The 23846-nt window shown below is 43.0% G+C and overlaps 1 protein-coding gene across 1 annotated transcript in view; it reads left to right on the plus strand.

Annotated features, from left to right (window-relative positions):
* GNA13 (G protein subunit alpha 13) overlaps positions 1 to 23427 on the plus strand; it is a 29387-nt gene extending 5960 nt beyond the window's left edge. Inside the window, exons 3-4 of the mRNA XM_039715964.1 lie at positions 14405 to 14455; positions 18770 to 23427. Coding sequence (XP_039571898.1) covers positions 14405 to 14455; positions 18770 to 19342 — 624 coding nt within the window. The 3' untranslated portion in view covers positions 19343 to 23427. The remainder of the gene's footprint in view (positions 1 to 14404; positions 14456 to 18769) is intronic.
* The last annotated feature ends 419 nt before the right edge of the window (positions 23428 to 23846 follow it).

The raw sequence follows: 23846 nt of genomic DNA on the forward strand, positions 1-23846 counted from the left end.
AAGTGACAGCTATTCTGTGAACTCTGCAGCATGCAAGCTGATTTACCTGGGCATTTCCTGGCTGTTCTGTTTGTGCTGCTGAGCTGGTCAGTGTGTGGCTGTAAGCATTTGCTGCTCTCCTGGAGCTTTGCTCCAGGGCACTGCCAGCTGAGCAGCGTTTGGTGCTGTGGAACACTGAGCAGGGCTCTTGTGAGTAAGAGTAGCCTTGTGCTTCCCTCTCATGTCAGCCATTTCTTGGACTTGCTGTGAGAGCTGTTGACAGAGAAGCATTTTGAAGTATTCTCCAGGAGTCTCATTGTTCTCTGAGAATGAAAGAGTGTGATGAGAGCAAGTTACTCAGATGTGTGATAAGCTTTGAATGTGTTCAGGGTTTGTTCTTGCTGAAGGTAACTTTTGGGTGGGTTTTGATCTTTGCTACCAGCAGTTGTTGATCTTCAGACAGATACTTACTGCCCTACTTGCAGTTGAAGTGAATGTTGTTTGGTATTTTAAAGCCAGAAAGTGCAGAGATGTGAGATTCATGTGAGATGACACTTCATTTTTGTCCATATTTGCACAGAACTGCAGGCACAGATGACACAGTAAGGATTATAGGATATGCACTCACCTCTGGATCACAGCTTTTTCTGTGACATGTCTGCAAATGCTAGATCAGATTATAGAAGACAGGAAAAGGCGTGTTCTGCTTGAAGTTACACTGATAGCTTTGCAGCAGTTTCCATGTAGCATTTTTCTTTTGCAGACGAGTATTTTTGGCAAGTATTGGTCAGTTTACTGGGAGATTGTATTGCATTTTGTCTTCTTCTCCTTGGGCTTTTCAGGTTCTGTCTGAATATTAGTGGGGCTGTTGTACACACAAGAACATGAATGAAGCTCTGCTGAAAGGATGAGTCCTTAAATGGACACTGCAGAATATTAGGAAAGTTTATTGTTCTTTTAACACATCTTGAAATGTGCCTGATTATAGAGCCTGATCCTGCAGAGGTCAGTTGTGTGTGCAGCCAGGCTAAGTTGCCAGATGTTGAGGTTTTCTCTTTTGGAAGGAGGATTCCCATCTTATGGGACAGCTGTGAGGTGAGTGCACAAAGTCCCTCTGGAGTCACAAGTGTAGAGCCTGGAAAAAGTGTCCTGTCATTCATGGAAGTGTCCACACTGTGATTGTGCCAGTGGCTTTCAGAGGCCTTTCAGCAGCTTCTGCAGTGTTTTCCTCCCAGTGTTCATCTCTTTAACCTCCCCATGCCCCTGCTTTGGGAAGGAGGCATGGCTTTCCCCTCAGATCTCTTGATCTCTTGGACCTGGGATGGGGTGTTCAGTGCTCCCCCTCTGCTTGAACTCCCAACAGAGTTACTTCTGTTGGGACGTGAGTGCATAACCTGTTGGGAGGAGGTTTCTGAGACTGACAGGAGAATCTTCATTACAGACATGAGATCCAGTCACCCAGCATTTCTCTAAACATTGAATATTTGAGCATTTAATCACGTAATTCAGAGTTTATTGAAATGTGGTGTTGCAATTACACTGAGTATTGCTTAAATTTCTGTGTGGAAACCCAAAAAGCTGTTGCTTTATATATATATGTTGAAGTATGAACAGTTTTTTTCCCTTTCTCTAATCAGTACTCTGCCAAACATCAGATTTGAGGATGGCCTGTGTACAGTGAGCATGACTCCTTAAAGCCCTTGGAAAAGGCTCCTTGCCATCTCATGGTGTTAAGGTGAAAAGGATTTATCAAAGATTGTCACTATAACTATGGAAAGAAAAATACTTTAAAATTTACACTTTTAAATGAGCCATTCAAATCCTCAAAAGAGACCAGGATTTTTGAAGATTTGCTGTTTCTCCAGCCCCAATGCCAAGATAATGCTGGTTTTGAGTTGGTATTAACAAGACTATGGGGATTAACTCTAGAGTCCAGCAGTTGAGTGTCCTCACTCCAGGTTTGTGGCCAAAACCCTTCAGTGTGTGCCAGTGCTTTGGTAGTGGGGATTGACTGCAATATTTCAGTCAAGCTGAGTGATCTTCAGCTGAATTATACTAACTTAACACGAAGTGCCATTTTTTATCCTTTTCCAAATTGGGATTAGGATTTCTGTTTCAGCCTCTGAGAGCTGAAGTGCTGTTTCTGGGACTGCCTTCTTCCCTTTCCACCACTTTTCCTTTTCTGCCTGGTAACTTTTCTTGTTAGCAGCAAATTATTGAAGTGTTTGGGAGTGGACTGGTCTTTTTTCCAGCTGGTGCTGGTCTGGTTTTAATGGAGAACCTCTTTACTGTATTTCTTTCAGAAGGTTGCTATATTTCTTTTTTTTTTATATTTTTATTTTTTGTTGCTGTTAAGCACAAATGTGGTTCTGGACTGTGAAAGAGAGGTCTTTCAGTAGGAGCTGTCTTATGTAGACATGTTGTGCCAGACTGAAGCAGGATGAGTTGTCTTGCAAGCAGGAATGCCTTTGGAGTCCTGTGTGCTACCCTTGGCTTGTGCAAGCCTGTATTTTCTGCATGGTTTCAGTGCAATCTCTCAGGATGGAATTCTTCATTCAAACTCAATGCAGATATTGAGTAACCTGGTCTGGTGGAAGGGGTCCCTGCCCATGGCAGCAGGTTGGGACAAGGGGATCTTTAAGGTCCCTTCCAACCCAAACCATTCTGGGGTTCTGTGACTGTTTATGGGGAACCACTGCTTTTAGAATGCAGACTTGTACAATGCAGTGTGGGAGCAGAGGGATGTGTTCTTACACATATGCCATCTCCAACAAGCTGTGTTGTGTTGATAGTCATGTGCCTTAGTTTCCTAAACATTTTATTGTAGAAGACTAGAAGGTGACCTACTTCTTGCAAAAAAAGGGAATTCTGTAACCAAGCCGTGGTTAAATAAATATAAAATTCAAGTGCCCTTCTGAATATGAATATTCACATCTTGAGCGTGTGAACCCCTTCTCAGCAGGTTGTTTTAAATCTCTGCAAATGTGTTAGAGGAGCTCTTGCTGCTTCTGCTGTGCAGTGCAAATTGAGCCCTCGGTGCAGACATTCATTGCAAGCTCATTTCCGTGCTCTGCTCACCTGCAAGGTGTTGCATGTTGGTACCTGCAGAGCTGTCTCCTTGCAACCTTTGGAATTTAAACAGCAGTGCTGCACCCGTGCTGGGTCCATTTAGAAATGACTTCCTGAACACAAACCCTGCACAGTCCCAGGCTCGTGGCTGTCAGCAAATCTGGGGTGGGATAAATGCACTGTCATCTTCCATGCCTGTGTTCTGCACCTGAAGCAAGGAGCAGAGGGATCTTTTCATGTGTAAATATGGGATCCTTCAGGACCCAGCTGCCATGCCAGAGGCACTGTTGGTTTGTGCTGCTGCTCCCTAATTTGAGTTTGCTGTAACCAGGCTTCAGCCTTAGAGGCTGGTGAGGTCTGCTCTCACCAAGCACACATTACACCCAGGTTGTACTGGGTGACTGTTTTGGCTCTTTGTTGTCCCAGACTTCAGTTCATGGTGAATGCTTTGATATCTTCTGGGTTCAGGCTGCAGCTCTTACACAGCACTAGCAAAGGGGTAGGGAACTGCAGCTTGTGGTAGCTGAGGAAGTTGCTTAAGAGAATGTGAGAAAACCCAAGTGCAGCTGACCTCACTCACTACGTAAGAACAGCAACAGAATAACTGTAGTTGTGGGAAAGCAAGATAATCTCTGTGCCAGCATTGTGTCTGCTGGCACTTTCCTTTGCTAAGGATCTGAATTCTCAAATTCAGTTGAGAAGTTTAGAGGGTGCAGAACCTGCCCTTTTACAAAATAACAAGCTGTATACTCAGTGCTGAGGGATCCTGCCTGATACCAAGTGGTATCTTGTATTACTCTGAAATATGAAGCCTTTATTTATATCTTAAAGGTGAATAAATGAGTCATAGAACATGATATTAGTTAACTTAGCAGCCTCAAACTGTAAATAAAATGTGTTTAATTCAAATAAAAATCTGAATAATCCTGGAGACTAACACATTTCATTCCAGAGTTGCCGATGAGTTGAATTTAAATAGCGATAAAAAAAGATTTAAGAATACATCAGCAGCTAAAAAAGTCCTAAATTACTTCTTGTATCTTCTTAACTTGCATGTTTGCATTGAGAAACATCAGGTAATAGAGCTGGAAAAGTTGAGGAATTTAAATACAGAAAACATCCAGAATTGTCATCACAGTAACTGACAACAACTACTTTAGAAAAGAAAATTTCTGAACAGTAAGAGGGGTGAGCTGCCTTTTACAGCTCTCAATTCACTGTACCATGTTGCACACCTCTCCATCATAGTCATTCCTGCCTTAAATTTCTTTTCCTTCAGTCTCCTCAGTTAATAAGTGAAATATCATGCTCCTCTTCAGAAACTTAACCAAGGAACTGAAAAGACCCCAAATTCTTTTTATGGCTCGAGGGTACAGGAATGTGTAGTACCACATAAGTTTCTGTTTCTTTTTTCTTTGTTTAAAGATGCTGGGGAAATCATTTTAAACAAAATGCTGGGATCTCTGCAGCCAGCCTGGGAGCACTTCTCTCTTTAGGCACATGATGATATTTTATCACCCACTGGTGACCAAATCAAAAGGATGCAGAATTTCCAGAGGTGGAAATAGTGCACTGGTACCAGCTGTATTTCAAAATATCCACACAAAATTTTGGGGGAAAAAAGTAATGCAGGGTGATTACTAAAATTTTACAAGTGGGTGGTATTGGGACCCTTAATTGGCATCAGTAGCAAAGTTATATAGTTGCTCTAGTAATTGATTTATATTTCTTTCTACTTTTAGTTAATTCATAGTATGAAATTCTACAAGTGACATGAAATGTTTTCAACCTCTTGCTGCTGTTACTTTGAGCTCTTTTAGACACAACTTTCAGTAGTTTTTTAAAACACCAATATTCAGCTAATGATATGGTAGATCTTTCACTAGACCCAGTAAATTATCACAGGATCTTGTCAGCTTGGAACAAGAGCTGGTTTATGAGTGCATCGCTGGCTGCAAACAGGAATATCAGAGCTTAATTGAAATGGATTCTTCTAATTGAGACAGAGGAAGGAACTAAAAAGCATTTGGTCATCTGGATTTCTCATGAGGCTGAAATAGGAACCAAATGTACTTTAAAACTGAATCCTAGAGAAATGCATTGGGATCCAGGTCAGGGCTCTGATTTTGAAATGTTGTGATTTAGTGCAGAGTTTATGCAATAATGGACTTTTTAAGCATCTTCAAGTTCAGTATGGCCAGTTTTAGTGCTGATGCATTTCCACATGCCAAATATTTGTCATGTTTTTGGAGCCTTTGCTGGTCTCGTACAACTTGGAAGCAAGTAAAGCTCTAAATGATGGATGGCAGATTTGCAGACTCACCACTGCTCCAGCATTAGATTAAATACAGTTGGAGTTGCAAACACATGAAGTCATGGAGCCAGTGGGTCAGTGCTCTGAAAGAAGAGCAAATGTTTACAGTCTGGTTCCAGTCTGTTTTGTGTGCAAAACATCTGAGGTTTATAGAGATGCTGCCCGGAGTGTAAATAGTAACTGGGAGGTGGCAGTTTCTCCGTGGGCAGTGCATGTTTTCATGGGGTTTCTGGGTCTCTCTGTCCTGGGGCTTGGAGGATTGGTTTCATCAATGAAATTCGAAAATCTTCTGCAAGGTAGTGGTGCCTTTCCTAAAGTAAACTTTGTGGAAGAAGAGTTTGGATTGTAAATACTTAAGGAGGGAGTAAAAAGACCTGTGAAGAAACAAAGCACACCTGATCTTTGCTTTCATGGATTCATTTCTGTTCAGGTTCTGGCAAGCAGCAGCCTTTTGGTTGGATGCCCTGGGTCTGTGGTTGTCCCCTGTGCCAGTTCATGTGTTCCTCAAGCTGGCTCTGATCTCCAGAAGGGGCTGCAGCAAACTTGAGTTTGCCTCCTGTTTGAAGGCATGGTGATCCTAAGGAAAATCATGGAATCACAAAATGCTTTGGGATGGAGGAGGCTTAAAGCTCATCTCTCCCAACCTTCCACTATCCCAGCGTGCTCCAAGCTCTGTCCAACCTGGCCTTGGACATTCCAGGGGTGGGCCAGCCACAGCTTCTCTGACAGCCTGTGCCAGGACCTCACAGGGAAGAATTTCTTCACTCCAGGATTAATGCTGTGGACTCTGAGGGTTTTTAATTGTTGGAAGGAGTCTCAGCTGTCTCAAGAATATGTCACATCCTGGTTTCCAAGCAGTCTTTCAGAATTAGAAATATAATAGCAGAATGCCTGGTGTGGAGAAATTGTAGTTTTGTAGGCTTTAGTGCAATGTTGCTTCCTACTAAAAGCTATAGTGACTTTGCATATTTTTCAGCAATTAAATTCCACCAGCAGAGGGGAGGGGTACGTAACTGAGAAAACTGAAATGGATTTCTTCCCTCTTAGGAAAGTAATTGAAAACTGGAACAGTTTGCTCTGTGGTATACTGGTATGCAGATTAACTGCTTTTTAGGGTTCAATCGTGTTTTAATTAATTTAATTGGAGTGGCATGGTATATATGAAACTGTAAATGCCCTGGAGACAATGTGAGTGTGAGTTGTGTGAGTCTGGCACTCTGAAGGGAGAGCACTGCTGTACTGGGTGCAGGAAGGAGCAGCAGCTGATGCTGGAGCCTTGTTGGAGTATTTAATTCCAGGCTGGCTTGGTGACATCCTTCTGTCACTCTCAGGGTATGGCAGATGTCCCCAGCTTGCAGGTGCTGCCAGGGTGTCACAGTGCAGGCCCTCAGGATGGCGTGCTCTGTCTCCCTCCATTTGTTTTCCACATTTTGAGAATTATGGATTAATTGGATTACGCGGTAAATAGGGGATAATAGATTAAGGGGATATTATTGGGTTAAACCCCTTCTTAAACCCCTTCACCTTTCTTTGTTAATGCTGTTATGCAAGATAGAAATGTCACTCATGAAATAAACTTGGGGTGACTTCTCTTTTGGTGCTTTTGGAGTTGAGCACCCTCCAGCCAAAGCCAACCACCTGTTGCAAACACAAATCCTGCTCTGCCACCAAAAGGTTTTACAAAAGATGGCTTCTGTGAGTTAGGACTTGAACCTTTCCTTTTTTTAGGACAGATACTGTGTGTGGGACCAAACACGAGGCAGGTTTCACTTCTGCCCTGCGTGACGCAGTTCTGATGGCTCTGAAAGAAGGCAAAGGCAGCTCGAGCTGCTGGAGGGGGGAAATGGGTGTGAGCTCTGAGAGCTGGCCTGAGCTGTGACGCATTTGTGATGGGTATTGATGAGGAGCAGCGTTATTTTGTGCTCTGTATCAGCAGCTGTGTCTGAACTCGCCGTTCTTGCAGAGAAACAGGAATTAATCCCAGTGTGCTGAATGTTATCTCTGGAAGTGGGCAGATCAGGTTTAAATGGCTATTCAGATGGTTGAGCTGGAGAGAAAGAAGCTGGGAGATGGGAGATGGCTGGTCTTGACACACACTGTCTGCTTCAGCCTGTCAGAGACTGTCTGCTGCTGTGTATTCTTCACTTCTCTGGGCGGGTGAAGAGACAAAAGCTGCCTGGGAGGTTCTGCTTAGTTACTTCAAGTTGTCCCTTCCTTCCCAGACAGTCCAAATTCACACATACACCAAAAGCAGTTTCCCCTTTTGCACTCTGAGATCAGTTTAGAAACCATCATGACCCCTGCATGTACCAGCAGATCGTGACTGGTACCAGCCTTGTCAGGCTGCTCCATTCATGCTTCCACAGGCAGCAGTGCCATTTTCCAGCATTTGCCCTGTGCTTTTGGACAGTTTGGGATTAGTTTCTCATGGAACACTTGGCTGCTCTGCACATGGCCACAGTAATGCTCATGTGGGCATAACTGGGGACTGCTGTGATTTGGCCATGATTAACACAGAGAAAGGAAACCTCTCACAGGGAAATGTGTTTTGTGTTAGTGCACGCTCAAATATTTTGACCCAAATTTGCACTTTGGTAAGTAAATATACTACTGCTTACCTGGGCTTTTTCCCCAAACCCCTTCAGCACAAGAATTAGTTCTTGTGTATGCTTCTTGTAAACTTCCAGAATGCTGCTGATACTGCTTGAAGAGTGAGTGTTAAATCAAGTGTTGGAGTATGGAGTGGCAATTCAGAAATAAATTGTTTCCCTTCACTGTAGGAGAGACCAGTCAGGTTGCTGGATTGCTGCTGTAAAACAGGGAAAGTATATTTTTTAAGTTTAGCATTGTTTCCCTTCACTGTAGGAGAGACCAATCAGGTCTGGATTGCTGCTGTAAAACAGGGAAAGTATATTTTTTAAGTTTAGTTCCTTGAGTAAACAGGTTATAGGTATGAATGTGGGGAAGTTTTGTCCTAGTCTGTTGACTGGGGCATGTTTGAAAGAGGAATCCTCTTCAAAAAGCACTGAGAGGAGCGACTGAAAAGAGAAATTGTAGAAACCTGACAGCTGTGAAGGGCCCAAGATTGTTTCATTTACCTCCAAGTGTGAGACAAAAGAGATCAAACCAGTTGAATGTCTCGACATGAGACTTGGTTAAACCTGCTGCTCTAACAATCAAGACAGTTGAGGATTTGAGCTCATTAATGTAATTAGGATGTGCATTCATGACATAAATGTATCATCTGGATCATCTCCCTCCTTTGTGCAGTGCAGTGGATATTCCCTGTTTGGGTGGAGGAGGTTTTGCCCTCTAATCTCCCTTCCTCTGGGAATCTGCATTGATTGATTTGATTGAAATGTTTCTCCATTCATTATCCCTCTGTTTATTACTGTCATTTCAGAAGACATCTGCTAAAGCTTCAGTGGCAGCACTATTGATTTGTACTCAGTCTTCTTTTAAATCAGCTTAGGGTGGGGTGGCAAGGAAAAAAAGGTTGCTGGAGATTCTTTCCTTTGCCAAACCCCTCGGATATGGATTTTCCTGAATTAAGCCCCTAACAGAATAACACCCTGTACATAATGAAGTGTGTGCTCTAAGCATTACTAGGGTGCTGTAAAATGCAGAATTTTCAGACTCTGTTTATGTCTCCATCATTTTCCTTCAAGCTGATTCTCCAGAGTTATGGGTGGTTTGGTTTGCATATTTAGGCATGCACACACCAGCCTAAAAACACTGCAATTACCTGTTCTTATTCTAAACTGGGCTTGTAAAAAAGCTTATTTTTGGTGTTGTTTTTGTTTCTTGTGTTTTTATGGGTTTTTAATGAAATTAAATAGGAAATACTTGTTTCTCTTTTTCAAGAAATTCAAGTAAGGTCAGGAAGAGAAAATGTTACATGGTTCTTAAAGTTCTAAGATAGAGCTACTAAGTTATATCTCCTGTTTTTTTAAAGTATCACATTTATTATTTCAGACACTTAATAAGCCTTGTCAGTTCAGTATGTTCCACTGAACTTGCAGCCAAACCTAGATGGTTTGATAAATTGTTTCTTTCTTTAAACCTTGTGATGACTAAATCTTTATTTGATGCTTTTTCTCTATCTCTTTTTTCTTTTTTAAGCAATTGCTAGTGGAAAAAATGCAGTGTCCCTGATCCCCTTGAAGAGCTAAAAAGCCATTTGGCTATGCTAAGGTTTCAACAAATCACATTTAGATTGCTGACATTGTTTTCATGGAAACCAAATAAATTGGTGCTTCCTGGGTTTAAAAGATGTGTTCATGTGGTGTGTATTTCATGTAGGGTTTTTTTTTTTCCTTCCCTCCCCAAAACTCTTTGTGGTTGCTTTGCTTTAGGCAGTAACCAGACAATGATCTCTGTGCTGTGTTTTGCATAGAAAGGATACTTGCTCTGGTTTACTGCAGATGACCACACCAGCAGGTGTTAACTTACAAATAAATGACCACCTCTGCTTTGTAAAAAGAATGAATTAGTGAAGTGTCTTAGTAAAAAGAATGAATTATAGAACTGGAGATATTTCATTTACCAAGTAGTTAGATGCAGAGTTGTAGGGGAAGCTGTTGTTGTGTCAGTCACCTTGGTAGGAGTTAGATTTCAGTGTGTTCTTGTACACTCATGATGAAGTGACTTGGCTCTCTCAGGGAGGATCAGAGGGCTCCAGGAGACACAGGCTGGTTTGACTCAAACCTTTCTGAAAATGGAATAGTTGACAGTTATGAATAAAGTTACTTAACAGTCAACTTCCTGTGGTTTACATGCATTTCTGAATCAGGAGGAGGCTGAAGGGCCACAGCTGAGACATATATATTCCATCTGAACAAAAAAGGGCATCTTTCTCAAGCATTCAGAAGGGAATCAGAATCCAATACCCTGACAGAATTTAATGAAGTTTAAATTTAAGTCAGAGCACCCTCCTGTAACTCCAGAAGGTCTTTGCAGCTGATGTATGGGTTGTTCATTCTGCTGTATTGGGGTGTGCTCAAGAAGTTTGCTTATTGCAGTACCTCTGTTCATTTGAGATGTGTGCCCAGGCCTGTGCTGGGTTTTGTCCTTGTGTTGGCACCTTTGGCTGTACTTGAAGGGCAGGAGAGGGAGGTGGGCAGGGGATGAGTTGGGCTCTGGCACGGTTGCTTCCTGCAGTGTCACTGCAGCCTTCAGAGATTTGCATTTCCAAACTGCTCAACTGTACAATTGACTTCAGAGGGTTCATCTGCATTTGAAAAAGAAGGTTCATCTGGGGCTGGTTTGAGAGGATCACACAGAACCATGGAATGGTGTGGAGGGACACCTGCCACTGTCCCAGGTTGCTCCAAGTCCTGTCCAGCCTGGCCTTGAACATTCCAAGGGATGCAGCATCCACAGCTCTGGGCAACTTGTGCCAGTGCCACAGAATCCTCAAAGTAGAGAATTTCTTCCTAATAACCAATCTAAACCTTCTTTCTGTCAGCGTGAAGCCATTCCCCATTGTCCTCTCACTCCTTGTAAAATAGTTTTTCCACCTTTCCTGTGTGTTTCCTTCGGGTACTGAAGGCCACAGTCAGGTGACCCCAGAGTCTTCCTTTTCCAGGCTGAACATTCCCAATTCTCTCAGCCTTTCCTCATAGGAGAGGTGCTCCATCCCTGTAATCAACTTGGTGGCCTCCTCTGGACTGCCTCCAACAGGTCAAGGTCCTTCCTGTCCTGGGGACATCACTGTATTTTTAGCTAATCTTTAAATTTCCGTCCTATGTACTTACAGAACGTGGGCGTGAAGAGATCAGGAGTGTAATGGAGAACTGTGGGGGTTTTAATGGGGGCAGATCCTTCAGTTTCTCATTTCTGTGTAGATTTTGCCCTAGTGTGGCTCCTTTGTGGTGTGACACCACAGATTGATTGCTGAGCAGCCTCGTGGCGGGGCTGGACATGGTGAGCCACACTGGCATTAGTGGGACAGAGGGGGGAAACCCAGATTCTTTTTTCTAGTCATCTTGGGTAAACCAGAGGGTTTACAGTTTGTCAGAAAGGAAATTTTAGGTGATAGCTGTTGACTGCAGCTATTTAAAATATGGACACTGTCATGGATTTCTCTGTCTGGATCTGGTTCTCTGTCTGCCAAGCAAAAGCAGCCTAACACAGAAGCTGGTTTTGGGGCTGTTGTACAGGGGTGTGAATGGGGTCCTTTTCTAACTGATTTTTAAAAATAGGTGGCATTAAGGCTTTCCTCAGTTGTTGTGTGCTGAGTTTTTCAATGTGTTTCTGTTCATTATTGGATAAAATAAAAAACTACACGCTTTGGGAAGGGATTGCAGCTTGGCTCCTTTGTAATGCTGCCTCTTTGAAGCTTGTTTAAATGGGTCAAAACTCTCTGGTTCTCCAGTAGTGCATTCTGATAAAGATCTGTTCAGTGAGGTAGTTTGCTGTTCAAGAGTGTCTGTAGTTAGCAGAGCTCAGCCTGCTGATAGCAACATGTCCAGGGCAGACAGAAAATTACCACTGGTCAGGGCCCTGGTTGTGCCTGTGTGGTTTGGATGGGTGGCTGGAGTGGGATGGGAGCAGAGATGATGAGTTTGAAGCTGCTCTAGGTTTTTAATTGGTATGCAGGTAAAAAACAGTGAATGAACAGCTTCTGTTCTTGGTTACAGAGCTGAGTCATGTCCGCAGCACTTGCTGTCTGAACAGATTTTTATGAGGGGAGAACCCAAGCAGCTGAGCCCACGGTGTGGAGGAGGGAAGCTGGAATGTCTCTGCTTAATGAGCTGTGTTATGTTGTAACTGATGGATTTCATAGTTCAGTCTCTTCAGTTTCAGCATGGCCACCTTGATGTTTGTGTGCCATTGACTCTGGTAGGTGACAGCCCAGAAGTGGAGCTGGCATCTCAGTGTTCCCTGAGTGACTTTGCTGCTGGATGGGTGGCTGTGCAGTGTTGCTGTCACTGCAGGCCTATGCATTTTGCATTTGTGATTTCAGGAAATCCCCTCTTTTGGAAAGCTCCCTGTGGGGATGTTTTGTGACCTTTCCAGGCTGTGGTTTGCTTGTCTGCTCCAACTGCTCTGTGCATTGCAGTAGCTGCAAGGCCTGGGACTTAAAGGAGAGGTAGTAATTTCTGCATTAACTGCGGAGTTAATGCTTCTTTAGGGAGCAGGTATTGCTGTAAGTCATATAAAAATCTGTCTAAGATTAAAATGCATGTTTGTATGCACACACACAAGTTCAGCCTCTGAGGCCCAGGTATTCCAGAGTAAATACCTGCCCTTACTGAGTCTGAAATCTGCCTGATTGGTATGTAGCCAGCCCTGTGGGGAAGGGAAAGTTGCCAGCTCCTGTTGGCACCTGAAAAAGAAATTAAATGTGACCTTAAATTTTAATTTGCCTTAGTATTGAGCTACAGACAGTTGCTTTAGCACTTGGAAAGCCTCAATTCTGATCCTGTTACTCCTTCTTGGGAAGCTTGATGGATTCATGCATCAGGGTTGAAGTAGGACTGCTCTTCCCTGCATACCTTCCTTAGAGGATTGAGGCTAGAACAGATGATGGAAAAAATACAATACTGCTATCATTACAAGCAGTTGCTGCTGTGTGCTACTGAAATGGTGTTCTGCTGCAGTTTGTCACCCCAGAGAAAAGCAGGACAGCTGAGGCAAACAGGAGATAAAATAAGGCAGTAGAGGTGTGTTGGACTCTCTCCCTGCAGGTGTGTCGAGCACGAGGCATGTTCCAACCAGAGCCCCAGTTTTGCCTCATTAAACGTTGATGTTCAAATTGCACACTTAAAGGTGTGGCATCTGCTTGTGTTATGTAACTTATTTTAGTGCCTGGAAAACTTGCTAAGGTACCTTGCTGATGTGTCTGCCAGACCCCTTTTTGGCCTTTATGTACCCTGCTCTGCTCAGGGTAGGTGCTTAGATGACACAGTTGAATAGTGAGGTTTATATTCTCCCTAGATAAGCTTGCAGAGTTCAGATTGGAGCGAGGGGAAGTCATTATCAGGGTGTAGCTCCTGTCCTAATTCACTTGTCTGCATTAGGTGCAGTCAGCCCGGTCTCAGATGCTGTTTGATTTTCTCATCAAGAAAGCTCAGGCAGAATTCCTGCTCTTCCACCTGCAGAGTGAAAACACAGGTGGTTTCTTTTCTGCACTTGCTGTAAAATGAATTCCAGCTGGTAATTAAGAGTTTCCTAAAGGAAGATGATTTGTGCTTCTGTGAGGATGCTGAGAACCTTAAAAAGATGCTTTCCTCTGCAGTGAATTCCATCAGTACATTCCTATTGCAAGTGAACTCAGGTGCAACAAAATCCATGGCAGAATTCCTCCTTAATCCCAGCACCCTGATGGAGTTCTGCAGGATTGACTGTGGTTCAGGTTTACCATGAAAAAATCTTTCATTCCACGTTACTGGAGGGATTAAAAACTGCAGTTACCCTTTGCCAGGACAGGGATGAGTTGAATCCAGAAGATAAATCTGGATAGTAAATATGATACCATGCACTGGAGCTCTGCTCATCACTCAGAGTAAGATGTTCTGCTTAGTGTCTGATGGGAAACTTGAATAAAATACTTTGCTGTGGTTTCTCATCCTTTGTCCTGCCCATCACTCACTGTGCTCCAGGGAAGTACCTGTGGGCACGAGTCCTGTGGCACTGCAGTAGAAATGAACTTTTTCTGGTGATTAATCCCTGCACCTGAATGCCTGTGTGTGCACACTCTGCTAAGCCTCAGAGAAATTGAATGTTTCTTTTCACAATGAAGGTGTGGCTGCTTCATTGATGCTCCCTGTGGATAACACTTGGATTTATTTATCAAGTCTAAACTTGGAAAGAATGTGACTATTATAAATGTGCCTTTTATGCTTTTAAGCTTAAATATTAACTGGCCTAAGAATAAATCATCAGTTGTGTTCTTAGGATAGCTGCTTTTAAAAAGGGCAGTGATTGAAGCTTACAATGCTTAAATGTAGGTTTCTGATAAATTATCTGGACTTCAGAATGTAAACTATTGGGATCAAGGATGTCGCTTATTTAAATAACTGTTTGATTTGTTTTTAGGGGGAATCCGTAAAGTATTTCTTGGACAACTTGGAGAAACTTGGAGAACAAGTAAGTCCTTTTTTATTTTTCTTTCCAGTCTTGAGTTTTAAGTAGTCTTTGTGATCTCTGGGTTTTAAATAGATGAAATGTAATTAGTGTCTACTCCAATAACTTTATCTTTAGTTAACTCGGACTGTCACATTATCTCAGCAGTTCATCACTGACATGTCAAAAACACAGGGCAATGCAAGGGCCAGGAGACTTTCTGGAAATAAACCATCTGTCAAAATCGAACAAAAAACAAGTTACAAATGCTTGGCCAGGCAGGAGACTGTTAAAGGAGCTTTTCAAGACTGAGTGACATCTAAAAATGACTGGGTTTGGGGTTACATGTCCAGTTAGGAACTCTTGAATTAAATCAGTCACAAATCAGTGGTACCTTCCAGGAATATCTACTTTAACACAAACTCAGTAAAGAATAAAGTCTGTTTTCTCTGGAGAAAAACCTGAAATTTCTGTAGAATAGTTTTTTAATAGAACTGTTAATTAGCACTTGAATAGTGAAGGTATCTGCTGATGCTCATCAGTTTTGGATTGCAGGAATGGCATGTGGAAAAATTGCCTTTAAAACAGGAGTTTTAATATGGTGCTTGAACTCTGTGGGGAGGCAGTCCATGGTCATTCCCAGCTGATGGTAACAAATGAAGGAATTCAAACCACTTCAGTGAAACCCTGTTACATCATGAATAATTTCATTTTTGTTTTTAACAGATTAAATTTTAAGCCAGACTGTTTTTCTCCTTTGAACTGTCATTTTTCTAACTAAAGCACTGGTGGGCATTGTGCTTCCCAGACCTCTGGTATGAAAACTCCAGCACCTGGTCTCCAAATTTGGATTTGGTCTTGAGATATGAAACTTGTACTTAGGAGGGGAACTGCACTTGCTGTAATGAGCTGAATTCTGCCAGTGGGGATTTCTCATGGTCTTTGAATCCATTGCCTTTCAGTGTCAGAGGGCTTGGATTTTCCCCCAACAATATTGGATAGAGTTTTACAGCTCCATTTCAGAGTTCTTAGTGGAGAAACTTTGGTCCATTCTTTGATTAAAGTGTGAAACTTGGTCAGCAGTGGGTTTGTAAAATATTTTTATACATAAACACACTTAATGCAGGTCTGATGTTTTTATGGCAGTGCTGTGAATTACAGCTTTTCTGGCTTCAAGTTGGACCAAATGGTGTTGAGAATCAGAGGGACTCATAAGGATCTGCTGTTGAAAAAATGTCAAATTTATGAGGAAAAAAGCTCCAGCTAAGTTTTGTTAGTGGAAGATTTGATAGATTCTTCTGGTTTATTCTTATCTGTGTGCAAGATTGTCTAATGATTGTTTCCCCAAATTGTAAATAAAAGTATTTGTTCTTATCTGATGCAACTGGGCTGACTTGCAACTAAATTGCTTACAAGCACATAGATCTGCAATTCACGTGCCTCTTGCCAAAAGGGAGCTGATAACAGCACTGAGGGAAAAGAACTTAATGTTCAGATTTAATCAGATCAGCAGAATAAGAGTATCTGACAGGCAGACGTGCGTGGGATCTCCTGGATTCCTTGCAACTGGGAGTTGCTATTTCAACTGCCAGTGCAGACTGTATGTATCCAAAATACCTCACAGAGAGACTTGGCTTTCCATCTTGTGATTGGATCTCAGTCATGCCTTAAATTGTAATTTGAGCTAGGCAAACAGTGATGTGATAGCCAAAAGAGCTGCTGATAACCAAAGGAGCTCCTTTAGAAGAAGCAGACTGCAGTGAATTTGAGGAAAGGAGATAGGAAAATCAGGAAGAAAGCACATGTTCCAAATCAGTATCAGTGTGAGGATGCTTGAGGGGAAAAAACACTTACTGGCAATGGCAAAACATTGAAAGAACTTGGAAAATAATACTCAGTGCCATCTAAGGAAAATACTCACCTGATGCTGCAGTCTTCACACATGGAGACTGGGATCAGCACTGAGAAAGGGGCAAGCTGCTTGTATTCCAGTGATCTGGGCATGAGAGAGAAAACATAACTGTCCTTCAGAAAGAGAGCTAAAATGCTTGGAGAGTTCCTGAGAGTTGTTGTGTTTGGGCTCCTGCAGGCACAGGGTGCCTGGATACCAGCACTGAACTCCCAGAGCCCTCATGTGCTGCCTGTTGGATCAGAGTAGGCAATATCCAGGGTAAAACATGGAGGGGACCCTAAAGATACCCAGTTCCATGGCAGAATGTAGAAGTAGAAAGCACTGGAAAGGATTCTCTATGTGGCTACAAGTGTGGAAGGAATTTTCAATGAGTAAGAGTACTCGAGAGGGAGTTTGTCAGGAATTCTGGGGATAAGCTTGTTCCTGAAAGCTTTACTGAATAAACATTGCAGGCCAACTCCCAGCAGAGTTTGTTTTGTGCCCTTGTTTCAATATTGAAGGTGCATGTGGCTTTGCCTATTATATTAGTTGCTTTTATTTATTTACATAATTTAATAATTTCAGTCACTCCTGAGCTTTGCTAAGACTTGTTGCTTTTGTTCTGAGAAGCTGAGACCAACTTCCTGAAAAACAAAAGAATATACATTCCCATTTGGAAGCTGGAATGAATGCTGAACCTGTGACACTCCTGGCTGCATGTTGACAGTCAGCTTTGCTCAAAATCCCTTCACATGTGCCCAGTGACATTTCATACAGTCCCTGCACTGCTTTTGCTGATTGTTCTCCTCTCTAATTTCAGTAGAAGAGACCCAAGATACATTTAACATAGGGAAAAGTCTTACCACCCTTTAAAGTTGTCCATTAATCACACAAGGGGGTGACAGCACCTCTTTTGGTCAGTTTGGAGGGAACTTGATGTGGCTTTAGGAATTCTCCTCCCCTCCAGCCTTCGGTGCTGTGTGCAGTGCTGCAGCAAAGGCTGCAGGGTGGGGAGCCTGTGCTTCAGAGCTGCTTTGTAATTTGTGCCACGATAAAAATCAGAGCCTTAGTCATGGGCAGCTCGGGAAAAGGAACCCAGAGTTCAGACAAAGCCCTCTCTCTCTAGTTTCACTTTGGAACTTCCACGGTAAAGCAAAGTGATCCTTTTGAAATGTTGTGCTCACTTCATGATTTTTAAATTTTATTTTTGTGGTTTGAGCCTGCTCAGCTGCCTTAAACTTGGGATACAAGTACTGAAATGCCATGGTGCTGTGTGCCTGTTCCCCCACCCAGCTGACTGGTTGAATCAGACTTTCTGAACCTTGCTCTTACATGTCTGTAAAAGCTCCAAGTGTGGGAACTGGCGCTGTCAAAGGAAGATCATAGATCATTCATTTTTTAACAAGAGACTGAAATTCCAAAACCTAATAAATTGTGCTCTCTGAAAGGGTGAGAAATGCTGGAAAAATATGAGGAAGAGTTTCCATAACAAGTGAACAACAAGGTTTTAAAGTCCAGCACAGGCAGCTGTGTGGTAGAGATGCACTTTGCAGATAACAGGAAGACTTGGACCATAGAACAAAGTGTAATTCTAGGAATGAAAAAAATCCCCAATCCCAGTGCTGAATTTCATGCTGTCAAAAGCTGAGTAATAAGAATTCATCTGCATCCATCGATGATGTTCATATAACAATCCAAAAAAAAATAGTCTCTTGAATTCCTCTTAAATTTTGGGGAAAAGGTGGGCTGGAGCACTTCAGGATACAGCTGTCTGTGCCCCCCAGGCTGGAAAGAACTGTCCCCAGCTCTCAGTTTCTTCCCCTGTTCTCACTGCACAGTAAATTTTGGGCAAAGTCAAGCAGTGTGAGCTCACCCGTGTGCACTGATCAGCAGGATGCGAGGATGCAAGGCACAAACACAGGAAGTTGCTCAGGTTTGAGTTTGCAGGCATAATTGATTGCTTCAAAGTTACCTAGTGGAGCAGCTGCTTTGTTTCTAAAGCAGTCATGCACTTTGCAGGAGAGCATGGGAGGAGTGGAGAGCCCACAGCTGGCATGGGATATCCATCCCACAGTTACTGGTTTGAGAAAGCTGGTTTAGAACCCATTGTTGTGGAAGGGAATGAAGGAAGCAGGAAGTGATGCAGAATGAGGGAAGCTGGCATCAGGAATTGCTGGTTCACCTCAGAGGTTGGTTATGGATCCTTGTCACATGGCAAAGGGAAAGCTTAAGTTCTTTGGGGTACCTGTTCTGGTTTAATATTGGGTGTGTTTCCTGCTTTGGCCTCCAGCTCTTTCCCAAAAGCTCCAACATTAGCATGGAAATCCACATCCATGTCTTTCCATTGAAAACCACTGTTCCTGTCCTGTTCCATGCTCTCTCACTGCAGCTCAGCTGTGCCAATTCCCATCACCATATCCTAATCACAAAACTCCTTATTTTTCTAGGATTACCTTCCCTCACAGCAAGATATCCTGCTGGCACGAAGGCCCACCAAAGGCATTCACGAGTACGACTTTGAAATCAAAAATGTCCCTTTCAAGATGGTCGACGTGGGCGGGCAGCGGTCGGAGCGCAAGCGGTGGTTCGAGTGCTTCGACAGCGTCACATCAATATTGTTCCTCGTGTCCTCCAGCGAGTTTGACCAAGTGCTCATGGAGGACCGGCAGACGAATCGCCTCACGGAGTCCCTGAACATTTTTGAAACGATAGTCAACAACCGGGTGTTCAGCAACGTCTCCATCATCCTCTTCTTAAACAAGACGGACTTGCTCGAGGAAAAAATACAGAAAGTCAGCATCAAAGACTATTTCCCAGAGTTTGAAGGGGATCCCCACTGCTTAACAGATGTCCAAAAATTCCTGGTGGATTGTTTTCGCACGAAACGCCGGGACCAGCAGCAGAAGCCCCTGTACCACCACTTCACCACTGCTATTAACACAGAGAACATCCGGCTAGTTTTCCGTGATGTCAAGGATACCATCCTGCACGACAACCTCAAGCAGCTGATGTTACAGTGATGTGCAAAAAGACTGGTTTATTTCAGTAACTCTTGTGTGTTGTTTTTTTACTAGAAGTTTACAGCAGGAGTAGAGAAATCCAGATCCTGTCAGACTTCTTGATATGTGGCTAAAAGCTGCTGCTGAACACATTATTGCCAATTTCTGCAGAAATTCAGGCTTAATCTCTTCCAGTGTAGCTTCAAGTTGACCCAAGTTGTCATTTTATAGCAGACCTATGTCTAAGTTACCTGTAAAGTGGTAAATTTGACCTTTTACCGACGTGTGTATTATCCTAGAAAATCCAGAATTCCAAGTCAAAACGTCAATGAAATTGTTGCAATTATTAGACTGTGGCAGTAATTAAATGTGGGGGGGGAGAGAGAGAAACTTCTCACATCTGACTTCATTGTGAAGACTGTGACACCATAGCTGACTTATGATTTCTCAGGTCTGTTTTTGGTTAGAAATCCCATCAGATCCCTTGCTGGAATCATCTCTTTGTAGCACCTTCCTGGGTGTAACGTACTTCCTGCTAAGTATAAATCATGGCATTGGGCTGGAATAGGAGATGCTTTAAAATACGGAAAACCAGGAGTTTCAGACATCCCAGGAAGTGCTGAGTCCAGTGATGAGGGATTCATGGTTGGCACAGTACACAGATTCACTCCAGAGATGTCCCCACGTCCTGGAGCCATGGCAAAGCACAGAGCACTCTGATCAATCCTCTTGGCGTTCTGCTGTGGGAAGGGGGAGCAAGCCCAGCTTGTGTTTTTTATCTTCACTGAGCAGGTGTTCCTGTGTCACCTGTTCTGGAAGCGCTTTAACTCAGCACTGGTTTCTTTGAACCCCCTGCCTCCTTCCCAGGTGCCTCCTCTGAGTCAGGAGCATTTGCTGATGGAGAGAAGGGCTTGCAAACCTAAGTGCCTCCTGTGTTCTGTCCTCCTCTGGCATTTTCAGTGGCCTTATGAATTCCCAGCAGAGGCCTTGTGTAGCTGACACCATGCAGATGAATGTTTTCTTCTAAAAAAAAATTCCCAGCAGAATGTGCTTCAGCTGATGAGGTTCTTCCTGAGACTTTCCAGTTGGGTCTAAGCAATCCTAAGTGTACTTGAGCCAAATATGTTGCACAGCATCTTCCAGAGTGCTGCTTGTGACTGTTTTACCCAAAGTCCTTTTGCAGTTTTGTTTCATTTCTTATGGGGAGTTGTTAGCATTGCCATGTGATTAAAAGAAGAAATTATAATAATAATAATAATGAAAAATAGTGAAAATAAAGCAATCCTGATGTACCCCACAGCACACTGCAAAAAGAGAGTGAGATTGTGATACAGAAATCAGTGTCCCCAGCACGTTTCCCCCAGGCTGCAGTGGTGTGGGCAGTTCAGCTGCCACTTTGCCCCATGAAATTGGCCAATTCCTGTGGATCATGCTGGTGGCCAATCCTTGAATGCATTTTTGTTCTCATCCCACGAGCCAGGGGTGACATGGTGGTGTCACTGCTGGGAGCAGTGGCCCTGCCAGGACATAGGAAAGCTGCCTGTCTCCTGAACTTAGCCTTTGCTTACTGTGATTGTAAGTTGTGTTAACATCTCTGTACCTCGTTCTCCTGGCAGTAGAAGGGGAATGGTGTATTTTTATTTAGTTAGGTGCTTTGAAAGACCTCTATTTTTTTATATCATCCAGTGAATAGTCATAAGTTAGTCTGTGATTCTGGCCATCAGGCACTGTTGGGGGAGGAAAGAATTCTGAAAAGAGCTTGGGAGAAGTCGCAGTGCAGAATCAAAACATAATCCTGAAGTCTGGATGCAGCACTGATGTCAGGAGGGTTAATAGAATCTTGGATGGGGATATTTAATGTAGATTTTGTCTCTACTGGACATGGATTATTTCTGATTTGGTGTGTTCAGGTTATATGTGATCAATTCAGGAAGGAGAATGAAGCAGAGACCTCAGGAAAGGCAGGTAAGGCTCTTTCAAGGACTGAACAGCACACCTGTGATGGGAGCAGAAGTTCTCCTTAGGGCTATAAATGCTCCATGAACAGACACAAACCTCTGGTGGCCTCCAAGTCCAGTCTTGGAAAGCAGAAAACAAATTCATGCCCTTGGTTGTCAACAGGAGGAGGGGTTGGGTTGGTTTTTCCTTTGCTGACAGTTGTCTGAACAAGTGTCTTTTCAAAACAGACACTTACATCTGATTCAAACAGTTGATTTGGAGAGGTCTGCAGTAGGTGCTTTGGAGCGTGTCAGACCAGATGATTGCAGAAAAGACTAAAGAGAATGATAGGGTGAGTACCAGGGATTTGTCTAAACTAATTTATGTAAAGTATTGATGAATTTTTTGTCAGTGGAACCTGTTAATTTACTGAAGATCCTCGAAACTGATGTCAGTGTGAGGATGTAGCCAGGGTCACCAAGGCTCTGGGCACTTCTGACCTTGGCTGAAGTGGGGGAAATTCCCCAGAACCACCACGAAAATCCCTGTTCTGAATCCTTTCAGATCACTCTCCCTGTGACCCCCAGGGCCTGTAAGAGAGCAAGGGGGTCCCTTGTGGGCCCTGGTAGATAAAGCACTATATGAATCTCAGGCAGAAATGAATTGTTTTAATGAAATAACTGAGTCAAATCCCTCGGGTTTCCCACTCCCAGGGCATGAGGGGGTGAGCCTGCACCCGGCTGCTCCTGTTTACATGGTCCCTGTGTTACCCTACAGCCAAAAACCCCAAATCAACACCCTGGCCCATCTTCAGGCTCGCTCTTCATGCCCTCCCTGAGTGGAGCACACCTTGGGCTGTTGTATTTCCTGTTAGATTTGTTCCTGCAGGTCATTTGTGTGTAGCAGGACATAGATCTGGTACAGGAGCTGAAGGGTTGATGCTCAGAGCAGGCTGAGTTTTGTCCTGAAACAGCCAGAATTGCAGTTTGCTGGTGAGATGAAGCTTCCTCGTGGAAACCAGTCTGTGGTACAAGGTTGGGATGTGTTCCTAGTGAAGGTGGGAAAGCAGATAGAAAGTGAAATGTCCCAGAAAATCAAGTTTCCCAAAATCCCTTAGTTCTCTTTGCTGGAGTGAGCTGTGTTCTGAAGATCACTGACCCTATGGAGATAAACCACTGTCCTGTACAAGCTGTACTTGAAGGTGAAATTGGTGTTTTAGCAACTGTTCCCTGCTGCAGAGTGTTCAGCTGAGATGATTGATACCTAAAAACTGTGGCTGTTGATCAGGGCTTTAAAAATGTTACTCTTTTTTATATATATTGTATGTGGGAGCATAAGCCATCAGTTTGTGTGAAACTTCAGCTTTCTTCTAGAATAACTGCTCTTAAAAAAAAAAAAGTCCAGTTGATCTCAAAGGCTGTTTGTTTTACATTCAGCATTTTCAGCAGTGAAGGCTGGGTGGGTGCTCCTCTCCTGGGCTGGGTTCTGGTGGATCCCTGACCCAGAGCACCCCTGGCAGTTCTCTTGCAGAAGGTTCATTCTCATTTCCCAGCACCACTCCTGTTCCACACCCTCGGGAAGTTCCTGCCAATGGTTCACCAGTTCACTTTACAGGTCTTGTCTCTCTGATGGTACCATTAATGTAGTTTTTAATTACACAGCATTGCAATACAGTGCCATTTTGCAATTTCTTTGCGTTGTACTTGAAAATAAGTTGAATTGCAGACTATTTAAAACTGCTTTCCTGCGCTTCCAGTAGCAGTGAGAGCTTACCTTATGTGAAGCCTTTATGTAAAAATATATTTTATAACAACCTCATAGATCTTTAACAAAACCAAGATTTGTATTAGCTTTGTATAAATGTTTGTGGCTTACAATTTTATATGTTTAACTTTTTATAAACTTTCCAGGGACTACTTTTTATTGTAAATTTTTTTTTTCTCTCCTTGCTTTAGTTTAAGATTGGCAATAAATTATTTCTAAGGGAGGTGTTAGAACAAAAAGCATCACTTCTTTTTTATAAAACGGTTACATCAATTCATAGTTTCACACCTCTTACACTTGCTTGTACATTGCTCTGTACATACTCTCCAAAAGTGTTGCCTTTCAGCTATTAATATTTGCCTTGTGTACAAAAAATTACTGATGAATAAACATATACAGCCTCATGTTGGTGTGATGAAATCATTTTTTCTGTTTATTAACGAGCACAGGCAGCCAGCTGACTCCTTTTGTTGGTTGGCAGAGCCCAGCTGATTTGCTCCTGCAAACACATCTTGTGTTTCAAATAAAATATGTAACAGAGTCAAACAAACTCTGCTCAGAAGGCTCCTCCAGGTCCTGCTCAGCCTGATGACTTTGTCCCCGGCAGGGAGGCACCAGGAAATTGCTGACTTGCACTTGACAGCCAGTTTTGTGCTCAATATTTAAAATATTGATGGCACTCGGGTGTGTTCTGCGACAAAGCTCTATGAATTATGGATCTTGATATAAGCAGAGTTGATTTTTTTTTTTTAGCTCTTTTTGACTAAGCCAGCCTCTGCCTCCTGGAGAAGAGGCTCACTGGCTGCAGTACCAAGCAGGATTT

This window comes from Passer montanus, unplaced genomic scaffold, assembly GCF_014805655.1.
Source record: "Passer montanus isolate IOZ18808 unplaced genomic scaffold, ASM1480565v1 scaffold35, whole genome shotgun sequence".
Classification (NCBI taxonomy): Eukaryota; Metazoa; Chordata; class Aves; order Passeriformes; family Passeridae; genus Passer; species Passer montanus.